The sequence below is a fragment of the Carassius auratus genome, chromosome 6 (genome assembly GCF_003368295.1).
Source record: "Carassius auratus strain Wakin chromosome 6, ASM336829v1, whole genome shotgun sequence".
In the NCBI taxonomy this organism is placed as follows: Eukaryota; Metazoa; Chordata; class Actinopteri; order Cypriniformes; family Cyprinidae; genus Carassius; species Carassius auratus.
The window spans coordinates 253,965-276,320 of record NC_039248.1 but is presented as its reverse complement, the minus strand read 5'-3'; the positions used below and the strand labels follow the sequence as shown (position 1 = coordinate 276,320).

General features: G+C 36.2%; 2 protein-coding genes across 4 annotated transcripts; both read right to left on the bottom strand.

The window, feature by feature from the left end:
• Positions 1-390: 390 nt before the first annotated feature.
• trim107 (tripartite motif containing 107) lies at positions 391-4,439 on the bottom strand. 2 transcript variants are annotated; one of them, XM_026255975.1, is made up of 3 exons: positions 4,079-4,439; positions 3,937-3,990; positions 391-2,162 (listed from the first exon to the last, which is right to left on the bottom strand). In XM_026255975.1, exons 1-3 carry the CDS (start codon positions 4,137-4,139, stop codon positions 748-750), a joined length of 1,530 nt encoding a protein of 509 aa, XP_026111760.1. In that variant the 5' UTR covers positions 4,140-4,439; the 3' UTR covers positions 391-747. The 2 variants fall into 2 exon arrangements, with proteins under 2 accessions (XP_026111760.1, XP_026111762.1); XM_026255977.1 differs by lacking the exon at positions 3,937-3,990 and having other exon boundaries at positions 4,079-4,438.
• Positions 4,440-5,165: 726 nt separating this feature from the next.
• LOC113089259 (phosphatidate phosphatase LPIN2) lies at positions 5,166-22,052 on the bottom strand. 2 transcript variants are annotated; one of them, XM_026255967.1, is made up of 20 exons: positions 21,965-22,052; positions 18,697-18,897; positions 17,471-17,566; positions 17,159-17,391; positions 16,206-16,313; positions 16,023-16,128; positions 14,762-15,497; positions 14,582-14,675; positions 12,950-13,143; positions 11,982-12,075; positions 11,609-11,678; positions 11,437-11,529; positions 11,190-11,263; positions 10,521-10,650; positions 8,316-8,464; positions 8,144-8,230; positions 7,163-7,315; positions 6,952-7,066; positions 6,771-6,874; positions 5,166-5,832 (listed from the first exon to the last, which is right to left on the bottom strand). In XM_026255967.1, the coding sequence occupies exons 2-20, from the start codon at positions 18,886-18,888 to the stop codon at positions 5,688-5,690; spliced, it is 2,973 nt and encodes a 990-aa protein (XP_026111752.1). In that variant the 5' UTR covers positions 18,889-18,897; positions 21,965-22,052; the 3' UTR covers positions 5,166-5,687. The 2 variants fall into 2 exon arrangements, with proteins under 2 accessions (XP_026111752.1, XP_026111758.1); XM_026255973.1 differs by lacking the exon at positions 21,965-22,052 and having other exon boundaries at positions 18,697-18,942.
• Positions 22,053-22,356: the final 304 nt, after the last annotated feature.

Below are 22,356 nucleotides of genomic sequence, written 5' to 3'. Positions count from 1 at the left end.
GCTTATGCTCTACTGTAGATTAATTTATTTTGCACTTATATTTTATGTAATGATATTGCTTTGATTTGCGCTTGTTGTCACATTACTTCCATTTAAATCTTATTAATAAAACGAATACACATGTATGCTTTATAAGTACTAAAATAGACACACACACACACACACACACACACACACACACACACACATATATACGCGATTATAATAAACCACACAAAAATTTTAATTTATATAAATAAAAACGACACCGAAGATACCTCTTTGCGGTCAAAACTTCAAAATAAAAGCCTTTTCACCCTTCCTAAGTCTATGGCAGCCATCTAGGCAACCCTTCAGAATAAAAGACAAATATAAAAATAAAAAAACTTTGTATTTAGAAAAAAAGGTAGATTCTACTGTTTATTTAAATTAGACAAAACAAGTTTTAATACACGTTAAAAGAAAATCACAGCACATAAACAGAATTAGAAATGTTTTAAATGTAATGTGGTCTTGTATTATTGAAGTTAAGTGCAACATCACATGCATTGAACATTCAACACTTGAACTGAGGGACACTGTATATGATCAAATTAAGCACTGCAAACTGTATGCATGTGACAATCTAATGCATTCAATGCGTAAGTGAACATTAATGACATATTGCATCATAACATTATGACAACAGGATAAAAACAGATGAATAAGGTCTGAGAAGTTATTTTAGCATTTGTTGTATAAGGTGAATCAAGCGGGTTTCTTCAGTCACTAGTGAACAGTGATGTGTGCTTTGGGTTGACCAGACATCATCCTCACAGCCAGATACACTGGCTGTGTGAAGCTGACTTTAAAGGTGTGCAGGTGAGTTTTATCTCCACTCACATCACTGACGCTGTAAAACACTAAAGAGCCGGTGCTGAAGCTGAGGCGTATCTCCATCCTCTTCAGAGACGGTGTGCGTCTAAGCGGCGTGTCCTTTCCTCTCTCGTACGCCCTCAGAAGGTTCTCACAGTACATGAGGCACCAGGATCCAGCGCTGCTCTCCAGACCGCTGCCAGAACCAGATCTGGGCAGATCTCCGTAACACACGGCCACAACCCAAGCACAGCCTTCAGCCCGGAAGTCCCAGAGATGTTCTCCTCGGACGAAGCTCTGGGAGCTCAAAGCCTGGAAGAAACTGGAAAACCTCTGAGATCCGGCCGGATACGGCTGTTTGGCTGCGCTGAAAGACACCGTTTTGAGGTCTTCGGATAAGAGCAGGTTGGGATGGATGGTATCAGGGTCGAAGGTGACCTCGGATGGGTTGAGAACGACGCGTAGCGCCCGCTGAGAGGATCCCAGTCCGAGACGGAGTTGGGTATTTTGTTTCTCGATCTTCTCACAGACTTCCTTCAAACTGCTGGATAACTCCTGACCGCTGGAGGAGTCCTGCAGAGGATCCAGAGTCACGCTGGAAACCTCAATACAACATGCGTCATCCGTCTCGTCCTTTAACGTGTTGACCTGAAGTTCAGCGGCTCTCAGTTGCTTCTGGAGGTCGGTCAGCATCCGCACTCTTTTCCCAACAGCATCTTCTCTGGGTCTCAACTCGGCCTCCAGAAGCTTCAGAGCAGTCGTGCTGTAGGTCTTCACCAGCTCTGCCATCTCCTCCAATACACCGCTCACATCTTTCCTCAGATCTGCGTGTGTCGCTTTAACCACAGCCTCTATGGCCTTCTCCTTATTCACCAGATCATCTACTACAACCAGCTTTTCTTGAAGACTAGAGATGACAGGATTCAGACTAGATTCACTGGTCTCCGTCTCCAGCAGAGAGCTCTTCCCAGAATCTGTTGATTTGCACACATCAGTGTCTTCTGTAGATGTCTGGTCATTAATTATCTCGTCTTCTGCACGTGGCTGAAGTTCACAGCTGATGTTGTTGGCTCTGTAGGTCTCAACTATCTGTTTCAGCTTGATGTTTCTCGGAAGGGACTCTGGGCTGAGATGTTCCTGTCCACAAACTGGGCAGCAGAGGACTTGATCATGTCCAGATGATTTGTCCCTCTCTGGTGTCTCCAGACACACCAGACAGAAACTGTGCGCGCAGGGAAGAGTGACCGGGTCGAGGAGGAGATGGAGACAGATGGGACAGGACAGCTCTGACTCCAAACAGCCGTCAGGAGAGCCGTGTGCCATGATGCCTGCAGGACACACAGAGAGAAGCACAGTTACAGCAATGCTGCTCTGGGTTTAGTGCAAACATGTCTCCTAGTTTGGAAAGAAATCTGGAAAAACTGGATTCCCTAGAAGCACATTTTCACCAAACATGGCATCAAAAGCCATAATAATTAATGAAAAAGTTTAAATTCTGAGATAAGCACAAAAAGTTGCCAAAATTCTGAGAAAAAAAGTCATAATTATGATATTATTAGTCAAAATTGCGGCATTAAAAGTTACAATTATGGCATAAAATTAGAAATTCTGAGATAAAAAGTCACAATTATTAGATAAAAAGTTAAAATGAGTCATGATTATGAGTTTTGCCCAACACTTTTGACTTTTTATGTCATAATTTATTATTATATTATAATAAAAAAAGATAAAAAATTTGTAATTATGACATAAAAGGTATGAGACGACAAAATTAAAAGATAACATTATAATTATTAGATATTGAAATTTTGATGCTAAGCCATTATTATAATACAAAGTCAAAATTAGATAAAAATCACAATTCCGATATAAGTCGTCATAGATATGACAAAACAAAGACATTTTGAGATTCTATGTAGGCCTAATTAGTTATAAGATAAATTCTAAATTATGAAATAAACAGTTAAAATTCTGAGATAATAGTTAGACAAAAACATTTAATTTATGCATCATTAAAAAATGACATAAAAGGTGAAACATTTTGTCATAATAGTTTTTTAAAATGCACTTTTTAATATCATAAATTTTACGTTTTTTCCCTGTAGCAGAAATGGGCTTCAGAAATGATCTGTTTAATATATTGATAATCCTCAATCTTGTTGATATGATGCATTCAAAACAAAAAGATATTTTATTTTTATATGGAAATAAAAATATATGTTGACCCTGGAGCACAAAAGCAGTTATAAGCAGCACAGGTATATTTGCAGCTATAGCTAAAAATATATTGCATGGGTCAAAATGAATTTTTCTTTTCTTTTTTCTTTTATGCCAAAAATCATTAGGATATTAAGTAAAGACCATGTTCCATGAAGATATTTGATACATTTCCTACTGTAAACATATCAAAACTTAATTTTTGATTAGTAATAAGCATTGCCAAGAACTTCATTTATCCAACTTTAAAGATGATTTTCTCAATATTTTGATTTTTTTTTTTTTTGCTATATTTTCAAATATTTGCATCTCAGACAAATATTGTCCTCCTTACAAACCATACATCGATGGAAAGATGATTTATTCAGCTTTCAGATGATTTATAACTCTCAATTTCAGAAGATGTCCCCTTAAGGCTGGTTTTGTGCTCCAGAGTCACGTGCTGCAGCTGAAGCCTGAACACGAGGCTCGACTCTGACACCTTCCTCTAACACCCGGCTGTACAGTGAACCGCTAGGTCACAGCACACTCTTCCACGCCATAAACCTCGTCCTGCTGTCAATCGCGTGTAGAACAACGATAGAAACCCTTTCAGAAAGACGTGCATGGCGCTTTCAGCTGTTTATGTGCAGCCATTTTCCACCATGAAAACGTGGGAGTCTTTGGAACTCGTTTATTTACAGTCTGTGCTGTTTACAATCATAACTGTAACACAATATCATATTTCCATGTGAATCAAGGCTAACGGGACCAGACCGTTAACGCCTGATGATCGTTTCCCCGTCTTCACTCGTCTATTACTGTCTGGTTTATAGCTTCAGTTAACGTCACAATAATCATAATGTTTCATAAACTGCTCGTTTAAGATCTGTGTAATGCACTTACCTGCTCTCTTCCTCCTGATGACGCTTAAAGTGAGATATCGAGGGTGGATGTTTGCTACGAGTGAAACAGCAGTTATAGTTCATCTAGCGGACAGTAAGTGTGTCATTAGATCTGTATTTACAGTCATACAGTATATACACACCTTTATTGAAACAAACTCTGCTGCTTCCGGATGGAGCTCCACAGCAGCGCGCGCCATTCATCCACGATGATGATGATGATGCACGTGAGCACGCACGATCAACAAACAGCTGATTGGTACTTTGGTACTTATACAATTAGTATAACTGGTAATGATAACAAAATGAACAAAAAGCTTCCCATTGATGTATGGTTTATTTGGCTGAAATAAAACATTATTTGAAAATCTGGAATCTGAGGTTGCGAAAAAATCAAAATAATTCTGTCCAAAGTCCAAACTAAGTCCTTATCAATGCATATTACTAATAAAACATTACGTTTTAACATATTTATTACGGTAGGAAATTTACAAAATATATTTATGGAATATGATCTTTACTTGATATCCTTACGTGTGTGTATACATTTCATAAAATTACAATAAAAATAATAAAACGACAATAAAGCTCCCATTTAACAAATATAGTTTTTTAAAGATGGAAACTAACAAAAAAAAAAAAAAAAAAGTTTAGAAAAATATTTTTTGTCAATATTTTTTATTAGACTATTGAATGTATGGGCAATACTACAAATATAAACATAAATAGTAATAATAAACTATTTTCTACATATGATATTTGGTCCAGTTTTGTCAACATAAAAAAAAATAATTATTATTTTACCAGTCATACGGGAACTTTGATCTATAATGGAGATTGTTATTGATTTAATTGTTAATGTATTCTTTAAAAATTTTATATTACAATACATTTATAACATGTATTTTACAATATCTCAAAATTAAATTTTATGTCAGTACGATGTGTACCTAACTAAAAAATAACACTGATATGAGCGTATTGAGTCTAATTATTATTTGAGCAGCATGTTTGGATGACATCAGACCTGACTGTACTGTACAGAGAGCAGTGTATATATAACCAGCAAGTTTTGATCAGAGCTCAGCGTATTCAAGATCACTATCCATCACAGATCACACTTCTTGAAGACAGCAGTCTACACGATACACTAATGTCCAATCACGCTCGAGGAGTTAATGAACGAGCAAGTGATGCTTACTTTGAGAAACGTCTGAAAATCCAGTCAGGTCAAATTTAAAGGGATTTTTTTATTATTGTTTCAATGGTCTTTAAATACAATAAATGGAAATCAAATATATCTATATATATATAGACTGTCTCTGTTTTAGCTGAATTTGAATGTCCGAAATAAATAAAATACAACTCAGCTGTATGAAGTATTTGCTGATAAAACACACTTTTACAGTAACCAGCGATTGTAAAAAAGTTTTTAAAAAGATCTCAATAATAGAAAACATTATTTGGGGGAGAAGTTGAAATGAACATAGACCTGTGTTATAGTCACAGTGCACAGGTATCTGTGGATCAAAAGAGCTTCTCTGATGCTCAGTGTAGTGTTATGCAATCATCACCAAGCGTGCATCATGTGTTTGAGAAGCATTGTGCGTGTTTGCATGTGTGTGTGTCTCCAGTGTTGATGCTACAGCAGGTTTGGGTGTGAACACACAGATAAACAGAAAGGGAAGTGAGCAGAGATGCTGAGGAAGAGGTCTATCTGAGCAGACGATGGGTGTCTGTGTGAAGCAGTGTTTAGGTCAGCTCAGCGAGGTCCAGCCGAGGCACAGGCTCTCTCCAGAAGGAGAAATGACTGAACTCAGGACAGTCGAAGGAGGATGCAGGATCTTTACAGATGAAGGGGAAGATGTGATCCACCACATCACTGAGATGAGAGTAACTGAGAGTAACACACACGCAGAGCAAAGTCAAACAAGTGCATTTCTTTTCGTTTTGTTGAATTCGTGAATATTGTATAGAGGTGAGTAAATGACAATAATTTTGGGTGAGCTATTCCTTTAATACACTGTTTGATTGTGTGTATACTGTACAGACACTACTAGCCAAAAGTTTTTTATGTCTTCTGCTTACCAAAGCTGCATTTATTTGACCAAAAATTAGTGCTGTCAAACGATTAATCGCATCCAAAATAAGTTTTTGTTTACATAAATATCTGTGTCTGCTGTGTATGTTTATGTATATATAATTACACACACATGCATGTGTATATTTAAGAAAAGTATGTTATGTTTATATATTGAATATATTTATATATATTATAAAATGTATATGAATATTTAAAATATATATACACATGCATGGGTGTGTGTATCTATATATACATAATACATATACACATACACACACAGATATATTATGTAAACGAAAACTTTTATTTTGAAAGCGATTTATCGTGATTAATCATTTGACAGCACTAGTAAAAAAATACAGTAAAAACTGTAATTCTGTGATTTACAATAAAAAAAAAAAACTGTTTTTCTGATTATATTGTGAAAAGTAATTTATCCCAGTGATCAAAAGATTACTTTTTAGCGTCATTACTCCAGAAACATTTCTGATTATAATCTATGCTTAAAAAAAATAAAATAAAAATGAACAGTATTTGCTGATAACCTTTTTTTATGGAAAATGTGATGTACTATTTTTTTAAAGTATGGGGACAGTAAGAAAATAATACTTTTTTTTGCCATCAAAGACACATTAAAGGAACATCTATAAATCAAAGAATCCTGAAAAATGAAATGCATGATGTTTTTCGACAAAAATAATTGTTTTCAACATTGATGATTAGAAATGGATGGAGTATTCCAGACTCACGAGGACTTGTTTCCTTTGGTCTTCTCTTGTATGAGTTCTCCTTTGGGGTTCACAGTGAAGATGTGAGTCTCAGGAACACCCACCTCTTTATATGCGTATGCATCCTACACACAGACACAAAACACAGTCAGGCCTGTTCCCATCACTCCTGACATGTTTGTGACGCTGAAGGAAAGCTCACGTTAGTTCTGTTGCCGAAGGCGGCGTAGAAGGGCTGTGTGACGGGACTGAACAGATCTCTGATATCAGTGAGACAGGCGATCTTAAACACCTCCGGCTTCTTCTCAATCACCTCCCTGAGAACACACACACACACACACACACACACACACACAGTCAACAGTAGTGTTAGAGATGGCTGTGATCTACATTAATGGTCTGCTTGTGTTCACCTGTGTAAGGCTGAGAACAGGCTGCTGGGAGCCAGAAGCACCGGTCCTTTGGGTAAAACCGTTCCTCGATCATTAACCCATTGCAAGTAAGCCTTAGTGATGTCTGCCATGCCTATAGCTCGAGCCGAACAGTACAGGAACTTATAACCGTTCCTGCAAGACAAGAACAGGATCACAAATGCTTCTTAAACACACTAGCATTCAAACGCGTGAGGGTCAGTAAAAGTGTAATGATTTAAACTGAAAGAAGTCTCTTCTGCTCACTCAGGCTGCATTTATTTGATCAGAAATACAGTAAAAATAGTGAAATATTATTATAATTTAAACCCAATCTCTTCTATGTGAATATCTGTTAAAATGTAATTTATTCCTGTGCTCAAAACTGCATTTTTACACTCTTCAGTGTCACATGATCTTCAGAAATCATTCGTATATACTGATTTGCTGTCGTGTAATATTCTTGTGGAAACTGACATTTATTTATTTTTAGGATTCTTGGATGAACAAAGTCCAAAAGAACAGCATTTATTTAAAATAAAAACAATATTTTTGTCACATTATAAATGTCTTCACTGCCACTTTTGATCAATTTAATGCATCCTTGAGGAATAAAAGTATTAACAGGGCTGTCGAAAAATTAAAGCATGCATTTTATCACATAACATATTCAAAAACAGCTTAACAGGCCAGAACAGAGTAGACCAGATGTCTTAAGATGCATGAAGTTTTAACAGGTTACAAATAAATTGGCAAGATGTGATGCAACATAACACTTTTTTTTGGTGCATCTCAGGTAAAAAAAAAAAAAAAGTATATATATAATAAAGGTATATGACACCTATATATATGGCATGTATATTTGTGTTGTTGCTGCTTAAAACAGTTTCTGTATGTCTCAAAACTACATATAAAAATGTGCACATATTTATAGTGAACAACAAGCATTTCATTAAATCAGGAAGTTGTGAATTTGTTTCTTACTGATGTATTTTGTGATATAGTTTGGCGATGCCGTGATGAGTCCAGTCTTTCCCCAGCTGTGGTAAAATCTGCCCCAGAGCATCTGACCTGATACAGAGAGAAAGATGAACCACTGTCAGCCTGATGTGACAGAGAGTAACCTAAAATCCTGCAGGGATTCAGAGAGACTCGCCTGGTGATGGTCCCGTCGATGTCGGAGATGATGATTTTGTCGTCGTAGCTCCAGAGGTAGATAGCGGCTTCACAGCGACAGGTGCCCTGATACTGTGTGGTCACACTGAACACAACCGTATTAGCTCCTTCACGCAGATTCAGACCCTCCTGACACACACACGCACACACACACACACACACACACAGAAACATCAGACACTCACACAGGCCACTGCTCATGTCTAGTCTATCAATGAGTAGTGTTTTCAATAAAGCAGCCTTCATTTGAGAGCACTGAGTATTGCAAAAGATTCTAACGACTGTAATACAGCAATTTAAATTCATATAATCAAGCTTGATTATCTAAATGCATATATATATATATATATATATATATATATATATATATATATATATATATATATATATATATATATATATATATAGTGGTTATTTATTTATAGATGTTTTATTTTATTTGCATTGTGACATTTTAATGCACAATTCAGATTAATCATATTTTCAACCTAAATTATTACTATTGTAAAATTTATTAAAGCCGTTTCCATCATGGAATATAATAATAATAATAAATCGTTTTCTCACACAAATGCAAAGTTTTGAGTTTACATTTCATAATTATGACTTTTATGTCTAACAATTCTGAGAAAAAAATCAGAAATGTGAGATAAGAAGATGATAAAGCCTGAATTGTATAAAATAAAATAAAAATTGCAGTGACCTTTTTTCCACAGTTGAAACAAGTTTTTGTGGATGGAAAAAAAAATTATATTGTGACTTAAAAAAAAAGATTAATATTAAAAATATTAATAAAAATAAATTATTCGAAAAAAGAAATATTAATAAAAACTAATATTATTTCATTAAATAAATAAATACCTATTTCTTCTTATTTATTTTGAGGTCAAATTTAACTAGACGTGAAAAAAAAGGCAGACAAAATGACTAGTTCAAATTTACCTCAAAATAAATCAATAAAAAAGAAATAATATGCGTTTAACAGACCAGAAATAGAAGATCCTCCAATAACCAACAGGTCTGGTGTTTGGGTGCACTTTGGATTCCCTGTAAGCCATGGTGATGGCAAGAGAGTGGTGGATAAAAAAAAACAACGGTATGTCGCATCTACATGAAAATATGGTACACCAGCGGGACTTAAAAAAAAAAAAGAAAAACACCAGTGGGAATACTTGAAACATGTCAACTCATTTACGCCGACATCACCTTAGTGTGTCAGTATCTGGGAAAAGACGAAAAAAAGGAGAAACATACATGCAACAAACTATCCCCGCAGCATTTATGCAGATATTTCCAACTGATTCAAACAGGGCAAGAGACATCACCGCGGCGATTAGGCTTCATTTACATTATAGCCGCCGATATGAGACCTCACTATTTACCATTCATTCTGTCATCACCATTATAGCTTGCAGGGAATCCAAAGTGCACCCAAACACCAGACCTGTTGCTTATTGGAGGATCTTCTATTTCTGGTCTGTTAAACACATTGGCCATTATGCAACGAGCCTTCAGCGCGTACTGAGTGAGCGAGCGCCTATAGTGGAAAATGCAGGTTTTAAGAACATGCTTAATGTAATTGAGCCCCGTTACGATATTCCTTCACGAGCCCATTTCAGACAGACCGTAATTCCTGCTTTGTTCCAAAAAACATAAGCCCTATAGAAAACCAATTGAGTAAAAACACACTCAATATAAAGAGTTACAGAGTTCCATATAAAAAGTTACATCTTTGTATTAGTACATAACTACTACAATAATAGAACATTTTCATGTTTTCTTTTTTTTTTATAAGGAGCTGTTTTTGTTTTATACAGTATGCTGCTAAGAAAACACCTTAGAAGATTGGTAAAAAAATAGCTCCATCATTGTTCAATGTAAAAAAAAACAAAAAAAAACATTGTTAGTTTTAATAAAAATTGTTTTTTTTTAAAAATCAAGGAAATTTATTTGCCAATTTTTTCATTGTGTTGTATCTAAAAAGTACCAAAACGTACCGAACCGTGACACCAGTGTATTGTATCGAACCGAACCGTGAATTTGTGAACCGTTACACCACTAATATATATATATAATGTTTATATTTATTTGGAATATTCTTCTAAATAAAGTCTTACACTTGCTTATGTCTAAACTCTACTCTTTGACACACAGATGCTGGTGCTGTTGTTGATGGGACTCTTACGATCTGTTCAGAGGTCAGCCGCAGAGATTTGCGGTACATCTGACTGATGCACTGCGCCGTGTTCATCGCTTCACTGTTCTTCCTCACGGAGACAGAGCCGTCCTCATCACTCGAGAGTTCAACAGAACTCCTGCATACACAGAACAAACAGAAATGCATGCATATACTGGGTCAAAGATCAAAGTGAGCAATGCACAGTCAGTCAACAGTGCTGATAATACTGCCTTTCACCATGTTTAACTGAAGTCAAAGGTCAAGCGCTCTCTGATAAGGAGAGGAAGCCTATACACACACATGCTGGTTTCATAACAAGCGTACAAAATGTATGTAACGTTTTAAAAAGTCCCTGAAAGGTTGCATGAGATTTAAATGCTTTAAGATGTGGTGCACACGCATGCATTGCATTTAATTTACTTTGGTTTTATTTTCTCTCATTTGTCCTGTAGATTTGTTCTTTATACTGACTGTTGGTGTGGCTGCATGAAATTTAATTAATGTATGCTGCTTTTGTTTATTCCTTTGCATCATTTTTTGTCTCGTATCATGACACATAAGACATCTCCAACACATTTTTGTGCACTTTTGGTGGTTTGCGCTGGTGCATGCCTTCTGAAGCTTCTGAATTATTGAGTGCATCATGTTTTGCATGCATGCAAACACACATCTTACTTCAGTGACGCGTGTCCAGTGATAGCAGCCGATGTTTCAAGCTGATTCCCCTCTGCATCTGACCTTTGGCTTCCCTAACATGAGAAAAAAATGCATGTGCATGTGCCGCATTAGAGATATACAGACGCAGTCAGCAGATAGTGTACTTATCAGTCTCTCAAAGGGAAATTGCACAATAGAGTTGCTCCTTTCTTGACATAAGCATTATTTCTGAAATGTTAGATTCAGTTTCATATTGAGTTTTTACCACAACATTGTTCCGTTCTTTCCTCCTCCATGAGAACCACCAGCGGCCAGACTTTTTAGGCATCTTATCTCTGACCAGTTGCTCAATGGTGCTCTACAGCAGAAAAAACAAGTCATGAGCTCTGAACGATTAGTCTTTGGAGCAGTACTCAAAGATCTCTGGCCCCATCTACCTTTGGTAAAGTCTTCTGGAAAGCCTGAACTGACAGAATCATTGGTGCTGCCACTGCCCAGTTATAATATCTGAAACAAATCAACCACGAACCATAATATAATCAGAGTGCATATGTGATGAAATGAAGCCAAATGTTGAAAAATATGATGCAACTCCATAAACCAATAAATGCAAGAAAAAAAATAATCTTCTTTTGTGCTCCATACTTTATGTTAGGCTTAACACAAAAAAGCATTATATAATCTTTAGGGGGTATTTTCACAGCCAAATGTAATTTGCTATTAATTGGATTAACAAGTGATGTGATCACTTGTTGTTCTACAGTCTGCTGTTACCAACAGTTTTAATAAAAGAATATAACAGATGCTAACTTCGAGTTGATGCAGATGACAAGGTTCGGGTCTTCAGTAATTCCAGGGTTGTTGACAAAGTCTTGATACTTGACAAGATGCTCCATGAACTTCTCTGCGACACACGGACAAAAGAAAGAAAGAAAGAAAAGCGTTAAACTACAGGAAGAGCTAAAGATATCTGCTTGAATCATTTTTGTGTCCTGCATGAAACAACAAAATCACAATCATAACATATTTGATGCTCAATATATGTGACCCTGGGCTACAAAACCAGTCATGAGGGTGATTTTATTTATTTTTATCAAAATGTATGCATCAATAAATAAATAAATAAGCAATCCATTGATGTATGGTTTGTTAAGATCTTATAATATGTGTCTGAGATACAACTATTTGAAAATTGTGTGCAAAAAAATCTAAATATTGAGAAAATCGCCTTTAAAGTCCTTAGCCATGTATATTACTAATCAAAAAATGTATTTTTTATATATTTATAGTAGGGAATTTACAAAATATATTAAATGGAACATGATCTTTACGTAATATCCTAATGATTTTTGGCATAAAAGAAAAATGTATCATTTTGACCCATTCAATGTATTATTGACTATTGCTACAAATATAACTGTGCTGCTTACATTTAGTCATAGAGCAGATGCTTTTATCCAAAGTGATTTATAAATGATGGCAGCAGAAGCAATCAAAAAAAAGGCAATAATATGCAAGTGCTGTTAGCTGTATGTATAAAACAAAAAGAAACAAGCAGATAGAATATAAAAACAGAGGCCCTTTTCCCCCCCGAGTTAAACTTCCCATGACTAAAACTACTACTTCTGACTGGTTTTGTGGTCCAGGGTCACATATGAAGTGAAGACTAATAAGATATCACTGTGGGTGGAGCTACACGGCACACGGAGACAAAAGCAGAAACTACAACAGAACTCGTGACTGAACATGGCTGGATTTATAGGTTAGTCTCTCTTCACCTTTACTGATCTGACTGATGTCTCCTCTCCCACACAGAGACATGGTGACGTCCAGCGCGTCTGTGGTGGAGTCGGACAGATATTCAGAGCCGCTGTCTGTGTTAGCGCTGGCCAGTGACGGAGAGGACATCTGACCCGAGGGAGGACACGGATCCGGTCCATGAGTCCAGACGAGATCTGACGACTCCGTCTCACTGAAGACATGGAGAGAGGGACAGGAATTAAACTCCTGGACAAGCGTCTGGACATTCCCCCTCATTCCTTATATAACGCTTAATAATAGTACAGTAATCAGCCACAACCGCAGAACCATCACAGACGTGGATCTGTCCACAGTGACGGGTTCTGACTTGACCCTCCAACTCTCGCACACAAAACAAAATACAAAAAAACTTTTAGACTTGTGTTTATTATTATATATTGCTACGTGTACTGAGACATGTTATAGCACTTGTGTATCCTTGCTCTTTTGTTAATTTTGATTGCTTCCATTGTCCTCAATCGTAAGTCGCTTTGGGGAAAAAAGCATCTGCTAAATGACTAAATGTTAAATGATTGTTAAACTTCTAATTTTGGATGTCTGTGAATAATGTTGTTGGGTGAAGAAACGTATTTGATGTGTTGTTTGGATAATTACAGCCATTCATTCTCAAGTGAGAAATATGCAGATTAACAATCATAACGCTGAAAAAATATTCGTGATCATAAAGACACATAAAACACATAAAAACATAATAATAGCAATAATAATAATAAATTATAGATTTTCTTTTATTTAATAGATCTTATTGCTGTAGTCCTGCAATTAATTGTTTATTGCATCAAAAATAATAGATAAAACAAAACAGTTTTATTTTATTCTTGATATTATTAATAATAATAATAATAATACTCAGTGAATATTATATTTCCATTGCTGAAGTAACCATTTATTTGTTGTGTCAAAAAAACAAAACAATTAAATAGATTTATTTTATGTAGATTTTATTTTTATAATAATAATAATAAATTAAATTCATTTTATATTTTTTATTGCCGTAGTCCTACAATAATTTATTGCATCAAAAATTATATATAAAAAAACAAAGTTTTATTTTATTCTTGCAATTAATAATAATAATACTCAGTGAATATTATATTTCCATTGCTGAAGTAACCATTTATTTGTTGTGTCAAAAAAACAAAACAATTAAATAGATTTATTTTATGTAGATTTTATTTTTATAATTATAATAATAATAAATTAAATTCATTTTAGATTTTTTTATTGCCGTAGTCCTACAATAATTTATTGCATCAAAAATTATATATAAAAAAACAAAGTTTTATTTTATTCTTGCAATTAATAATAATAATACTCGGTGAATATTATATTTTCATTGCTGTAGTGCTACAACCATTTATTTATTGTGAAAAAAACAACAAAACAGATTTACTTTATGTAGATTTAATTTTTATTATTCTTTTTGATAATAATAGTAATAATAATAATATACTAAATTATTATTTTTCTTTTTATTGCTGTAGTCTTACAACCATTTATTTATTGTGTCAAAAAGAAAAAGAAAAAAAAAATGGGTTTAATTTATTTATAACAAATGGGTTCAGCATGTTGCCTATAAAGCTTCTAACCTCTTTGGAAAATAGAGGGCAGCAGCTTCAGGGTCAAGACTGGAGAGGTCATCGAGATAGATATCAGATGGTCCCAAATGATGACTCCGCTTGACTAGAAAAAACAACAAGTGCAGTTCAGGTGCGATGTTTCAAACCATTTTCAGTCACTGAATCACAAGTACAAGTGTAATCCGCTACCTTTCCTCTTGTCCAGAGGGTCTGGTGTTTTCGAGGACTCAGGAAGCATTGAATTCTCTGATTTGGTGATGGACTCCAGAGCTGGTGTCACTCCAACTAGCTCTGCATTCTGATTGGTCGGTGAAGTCTCTAACCCCGCCCCCTCCTCTGAGCCTCCCACAGAGCTTTGTAAAGCAGTGATTGTGTCCACTGAGTTCACCTCTGCTTCTAAAACCATATCTGATTGAGTCTCAGCGGATGTGATGGTTTGGATTTCGGATGTGAACGAGACATTATTTTCACCCCAGGTTTCTTGGCTTCCTACAGGAGCCACGGTGTCTGAACCAGCACTGCTCCCATGCATTGTGCTAGTAGAGCTTGTTATATTATAGGTCTGCGTGTGATTGTCTGTGCTGCTAACGGTCAAGTCTTTGGTCTCTGAGTTTTCTGGTGCAGTCCAGGTCTGTGGGAAGGAGTCGTCTGCGGACTGAAAGGTCACTACATGTGTTTGGGTGACCTTGAGGTCCAGTTGTGTGTTAACTGAAGACGAAACAGCTGTGTGAGTGTCATGTGATGTATAGGGGCTGGTTGTACCAATCTGAGGCTCGGGTCTCACTACGGTCACCATCGCTGTAGAGTCTGTGCTCTCCAGGTCAATGGAGGCTTGGCGAAGGATGGTGCGGAAGTGGGAGTGGTCAGAGGCTGTGATTGGCGGGTCTGGCAGCGAATCAGATTCATCCCTCTCTGCCTGACACACCTACACAGACACAAGAACCACTGAGTCAACTGTTTTGTGTAGGATCCTAATGAAATACCTCAGTAATGTTAAAAAGTTTGGGGTCGGTGAGATTTCTTTCTTTTAAATGATTTTAAAAAGAATTATGTTCTGCTCACTAAATCTGCATTTATTTCTCAAATAGTAAAACTGTAATATTGTGAAATATTATTACAATTTAAAATCTTTTCTATTGCAATATTCCCAAAAAAATGTAATTTATTTCTGTGATGCGCAGCTGAATTTTCAGCATCACTGTTCCAGTGTCACATGATCTTCAGAAATCATTCTAATATGATGATTTGCTGCTCAAGAAACATTTCTGATTATTATCAATGATGAAAACTGATACAATTTGAAACATTATATTGTGAAATTGTTTCGCTGTATTGCTCAGCCCTATTTTTTCACAACAGAGAGTGAGTTTTGCACATGCAATTGTCAGAAAATCTAGTAATCTACTTTGATCAAACAGCATGCATGCAGTAGTTGAATGCAGCAAGGTACCTTGGGAAAAGCACCCCAGTTCCACTGCATCTGAGGCCCGAGAGACTCCTGCTGCTTACACAACTCTGAATCACTCTTAGGAGATGATGGACGGCTGAAGAACACACTACAGACACAGACAACGGCTCTGCCTTCAGACATCCATAACACGAGCAGAGAGATCAGATATGGACACATAACTACCTCTCATTCACAGAACAGTCTCCATCAGAGTGAGGATGAACGTCTCTGATCTGAGCTCCAGACGCTTCCTCGTACGGTTCCTCTGTCAGCGAGTAGTACACAGACTTACTGAAGAGAGCAAAAACACAAATCATCAGTGTCCTGGGCCTGGGTTCAGCAGCCGTTCAGGGGTCCACACTATTAAGGGATAGTTCACCCAAAAATGAAAAGATTATCATCATTCACACACCCATCTTTTGTTGTACGCAAAAGAAGATATTTTGAAGAATGTGGGTAAGCAAACAATTAACAGTAGCCATTAACCATAGTATTTTTTTTCCTACTTTAGAAGTCAATGGCTACCGCCAACTTCAGCGAAAGATAGAAACTCATGTTTTTTTGGAACAACATGAGAGAAAATAATAATTATCTTTGTGTGTGTGTGTGTGTGTGTGTGTGTGTGTGTGTGTGTGTGTGTGTGTGTGTGTGTGTGTGTGAACTATCCCTTTAAAGTGGAAGGTAACATCCACACTAGACGTGTAGTGTCTAGTGTCTACCAAACAACTATTAGAAATGGCATTTATTTACCGTATTAAGTTTGATTTTCTATGACATGCACACAGAGACGTGGGGCTTAGGATGTGTGTTGAAGTGTTGCTAACAGCAATATATTACTTTGTAAGTTTAAAGGATCGTCTAAAGGATTGAAGTTTGTCAGGTAGAACAAGTTTATTAATAGCGCAATTCAGTCAGTCTGTTATTTTAATTCAACCGTTCCTCCTAGTCGGACGCATGCAGGGTTATTTTTCAGCTAGGTTTAATGGTGCAATGCTAAATGAATTAGTGGTAGTAGTATATCATTTCTAACTTATGCATCGCTTCATGAAATAAGAAGCCGGCAATCTTACACTTATCAGACACTCTCAGACATTTCAGGAAAAGTAAATGCACAATAACTTTAGTAAACCTCTAACCTTGCGGCCAGAGGCGACTCTTCCTTTAGGAAATCTTGATCTAGGCTTTCTTTCTCGTCTGAGGAGGAACTGGCCTCCTCTCGCGGAGTCGTGTCTGAACGCGTTCTCCTCCTGCGGCGTTTTTTGCGGCGGCTGGAGGAGCACGTGACGCTGGAGGGAGACTCGGTCATCTCGAACACTTCTGGGACGTCGGTGGGGATCGGAGAGGTGCAGAGGTGAACAGGAACCCGCGTCTGAGACGGACACAGAGAGAGAATCGTGAAAACCACAGGAGAACATCACACTAGAGAACTCACAGTCATCCAGACAGACCTGAAAATCCTCGTTCTCCTCCACGAAGAACGCCTCTCCGTTATCTCCCAGCTTCATATGCAGGCTCACAGGCTCTCCGTTGACCTCAATATCCACCTGTGGACCACAAATACAGCGGCTACATGAGCTCAACGCGGAGCAGCATGTCTCAGGCTTGCTGGATTAGAAAAAACGAATTCTGAAAAACCAAACAATTAATGAGCGAGATAAGATTTTCTTCACTCGTTGGAAAGAAAAAAAAAATCATGTGCTATGTAGAAATAGTCAAGACTCATTCATTATGCATGAGCTCATTAACATATGACCTTCATCATTTACATATCATCACATATTCTGTACACAGAAGTCTGTTACACAAAGGAGGCTTAAAGGTACAGATGCAAAAAAAGTTTAATTCTAATGGTCAGAGAGAGTAGAAAGTTGCATTAAATGTTCATTAAATTAGTTGTAAAATATAATGTTAAAATAAATTATGTTCAATTATGATTAATTGAAATAACAAGCCTTTAAAAAAATTCATTAGTTACACTGTTTAATTCTAACTAAGCTAAATGACATGCAATTGCTGTTGAATGACATTATATTAATATTAAATATTATTATTATTATTATTAATATATATATCATATTTTTATTGAATAGCAGTCATGTTTTCATTTAACAATTCAATTTATTGTATTTAACTAATTTAATTTACCATTTTAAATCTTAGTTTTTATTTTACAAAAATATTACAGTCATATTATTATTTTACAGCACTGGAATTTTAACTCCGCATTGGACAGCAAATTTTATGAAATGCATAATTTCATTTAGGAAGTGAAATGTAATTGCTCTTGAATGGAAATGTGACTACCAATGAAAATAAATTAACAAGTTAAGTTAAATAAGTTAAAATGTGACTGCCGTTTCTGTAAAATAAGTAATTAAATGTAAATTGATTAACATTGCTGTTAAATAATAATAAAAAAAAACATAAGTCAAATTTCAAAAGCATTTTTTTTTTTCATTCTGACAAAATGTGGTAGCTGTGTTTATGACACATTTATGAAAACGCTTGCATATCCTGATATCTATTTCCTGCAAACAACAGCCGTCTGGTGTTTAGATTTGGTTAGTTCTTCTGACAGCTTTAACGAAGCCATCACGCAGATGTTCAGAACATAAACATAAAATAACTGATAACTGATGGTAGGTAACTTCATCTGAACACATTTCCACCTCACCACTTTCTCTTTGGAGCGCAGGACGCCGAGTTTCCCGAAGCGCACGTGAAACGGTGAGCACTGGTATCTGCCATCGGGCTGACGGACCACGATGACGTCGATGCCACCGGTGAGCGTAGCCGGATTCAGACCGCGATACAGCTCCTTCACGGTCACAAACACCGTCTCGGCCAGATGACCCACGTAGTTCATGGTCTGGGACTGAAGAGCAACAGACAAAGATCAGATGCTTCCTGACGTCCCCTCACTGTCTTCAGAGATGTTCCCGAGTCTCAAAGCACAGCTGTTTATTATCATGACATGCTAGAAGATCTGAAGCCATGCCAAAAACTACATTGCCAACATTTGTAAAACTGGATTTTGACACAATATATATCTGACAAATGCATGTTACGCAATAACAGACTAGAAGATCTCTTTGGTGTTTTAGTGTATTTTCCTTTAGAATAACCTGCACTGATGAATTATTCACAATAAGATCAGTACAGGAAATAAGGAGAAGGTTAATAGCGTGAAATATGATTTGTTGACATTAAGAAACACCTTGACGAGTTGAAACCTCTCCTTTTTCATTCAAGCTCACAGCGGTCAAACAAAAATATATATATCAACCTAAAGAGATTTCTTGCATTAAAATGCATATTTGTGTGCATATTTAAAATTACAGAAATTACCTCCTTGTGCCACAAACAGATTTTAACCCTGTAAAGCCTGACACATCAAATAAAAGTCAGACAAAAATATTAATGAAAAGAAAGAAGTTTGCATTTCTGTTGATTATCATATTTTGATACAGCAGGCTTTTATGGCTCAGATAGTCTGATATCATGAAAATATGGAAGAAAAAACATGTTTTTATTCAGAGGCCCAAATTGTGCAAAAATTTTGTTATTTATGATGAAATTCTGATGGTTGTAAATCAATGAAATCCACCAAAATGATAGAAATTTCAGTCGTCACTCAATATCACCAATAATATGTCTCAGCTAGACGATGTTTGAATGATAAGTTTGATGATCAAAACATATAATGCAATGCATTACAATTTTTGAGAGATGAATGATCATATTTGATTTCCCTTTCTAAAAAGTCTAAGCTATCAGTTAGACGCCAGAAGGCTCGGAGAAGACAGTGAGTGACGTGTTTAGCAGCAAAGTTCTGATGAAGATGATGATTTAGAGGCTTTCGTGTATTAAATATTAGACAATAAGCTTCACAGGGTTAAAAAGTGCCCTATCATCACTGTTCTCCTGCTCTGATGATCCACCATGAGAACCTACCCAGAGTGACACACGATGATGATGATGATGATGATGATGAAGTCCTTTAAAACCTGGAGCCCTCCACCCTTCAGCAGCCATCGAGGAGTTAAACCTCCTTCATCCTAGAGATGAGTTAAGCGCTGACTAACTGAACTATCCACGTCCAGAGCCATTCAATCCCTTATTCTGTGATGGACGAGTGCGAAACTAACAAAGAAGGTGAACCCAGTGCATTCAACTGTTCCCTCTCTCTCTCTCTCTCTCACACACACACACACACACACACACAACATCTGTAACCCATCACACAAACACTGTGATCTGACACGCAGCATTAAAAACTAATATTCCAACATTAAACCATCTAAACATGAAAACATCACACACACACACACAGCATGAAAGCCGTGCCAGCAGTTTGTAACAAGCTCAGCTATTCTTTTCATCTGCTAATGTGTGTGTGTTTGAGAGAGAAACAGACAGTAAGAGAACAGATCGGCTCTAATTCTGTCGGACCACGCTCTAAATTGACAGACAATGTCGATGTAGCTTCGGCTCATCATCTTATTTCTCTTGACGAAGACTCAACTCCTTTAACGCTGACATCACACACGAGTAAGTGCACAAGATCATCCTCATGACCTTAATGACCTCTAAACAAGCCAGAATTTATTAACACATACCTCAAAATCTGTCTCATTTCAGCATGTTTACAACTCAGTCATTTCTAATAAAATAAGTGTTTTCTATGTGAATGTATCGTAAAATAAATGCATCTTCAGTGTCACATGATCAGAAATCAATCTAATATGCTGATTTGCTTTTCGAAAAAAATAAATATATATATTTGGAGCATTATCAATATTGAAAACAGCTGCCCAATATTTTTGTGGAAACTATGATACACTTTCTTTCCAAGATTATTTGATAAATTTAAAAGAAATTCAAAACAACAGCATTTATTTTTTAAATATAATTGTTATATAACATATAAATGCCTTTACAGTCATTTTTTTAAATCGATTTATTATATCATTTTAATTTTATTATAAAAATACAATATTATAATTAATATTAAAATACTGTTTTTTTTTTATGATAAACCTTTGAACGGTACTTAACATAGCATCTCAGTCTCATGTTAATGATTCTGACAACTGAGAAAAACTTCACCACAAGTTTATCACAAGTCAAGGCAAACAAAGCATTGAAGAGGAAACCAGCAGCACAGAATCATATTTGATCAGGACTGATAAAGGCTAACCAAAGACAATCTTTTAACATCTAAAATAATAGATGTGGGTTACTTTGCAAACCAAAGCAGAAATGACACATCTCTCTTCAGCCAACAGAAAACTGCACCTCATTATATATATATATATATATCTACAAACCCTCGCTAAGAATGAAAACATGAGAGAAAAAGCCTTGTTAAACACCATTTGAAATGTTTAAGATGGGGAAACTCTGCTGATACTGAGAAAGTCAACTGAACAGTAAAAACAACTTAAATCAATGACTTCCAGAGTGTTGTTAAAGTATGACGTAAGTATGATGAATTTAATTTATTGTATAAATGAATCAAATGTTTCTTTATTGGCCTTGTTAGGTGTCATTATATATCGCTCGAAATAAATTAATTAATTCAATTCAATTCAATTCAATGACTTCCAGAGTAAAAAGACCAATAAGTGTTGTTTTGTCCGACTACATGTCTATTGTCAAGCATCAAAACCATAAAATTTACAAACAGTATTACAAATTTGCTTACAAAACCCTCGTTTATAAGTAAAAAAAAAAAAAAAACTTTATATTATAAGGATAAACATGTAACAATCCAGAGACTCGAACGTGTCAGAATGTAGCAACGCTCGCTCTTCAGTGAACAAAAACACAACGCAACTCTTTACAAACTAAACACTTGTTTCAGCTGGAAAAAAAACTGATAAACAAACACATTTAACCATAAAAATGTGAACTTATGAAGTTAATGCGACTGTTCTTACCTCAAACACAACAGCGGTTCATTACAAACTTCCTGAGCGCTCACGCCCACGTCAGCACATCAATCACATGACAACCAATGACAAGCTGGGACTCGCTTCAGGACACGCCCTTTTCCGGTGCACCTATGTTGACGTGTGTTCGTGCTCCCCAAGTTTCAGTAAAGCACCGCTAGAGGGAGACTGTGTAAGGTTTATTTATTGGTTTCTCTTTTTTGCATTTATTTGTTTATTTAATAATTTAATAATTAATAATAATATTTTTTGAACAAACGAATTTATGCTGCGGCGCCCAGGGAGCAGTTTGGGGTTCGGTGCCTTGCTCAAGGGCACCTCAGTCGTGGTATTGCCGGCCCAAGACTCAAACCCACAACCCTAGGGTTAGAAGTCAAACT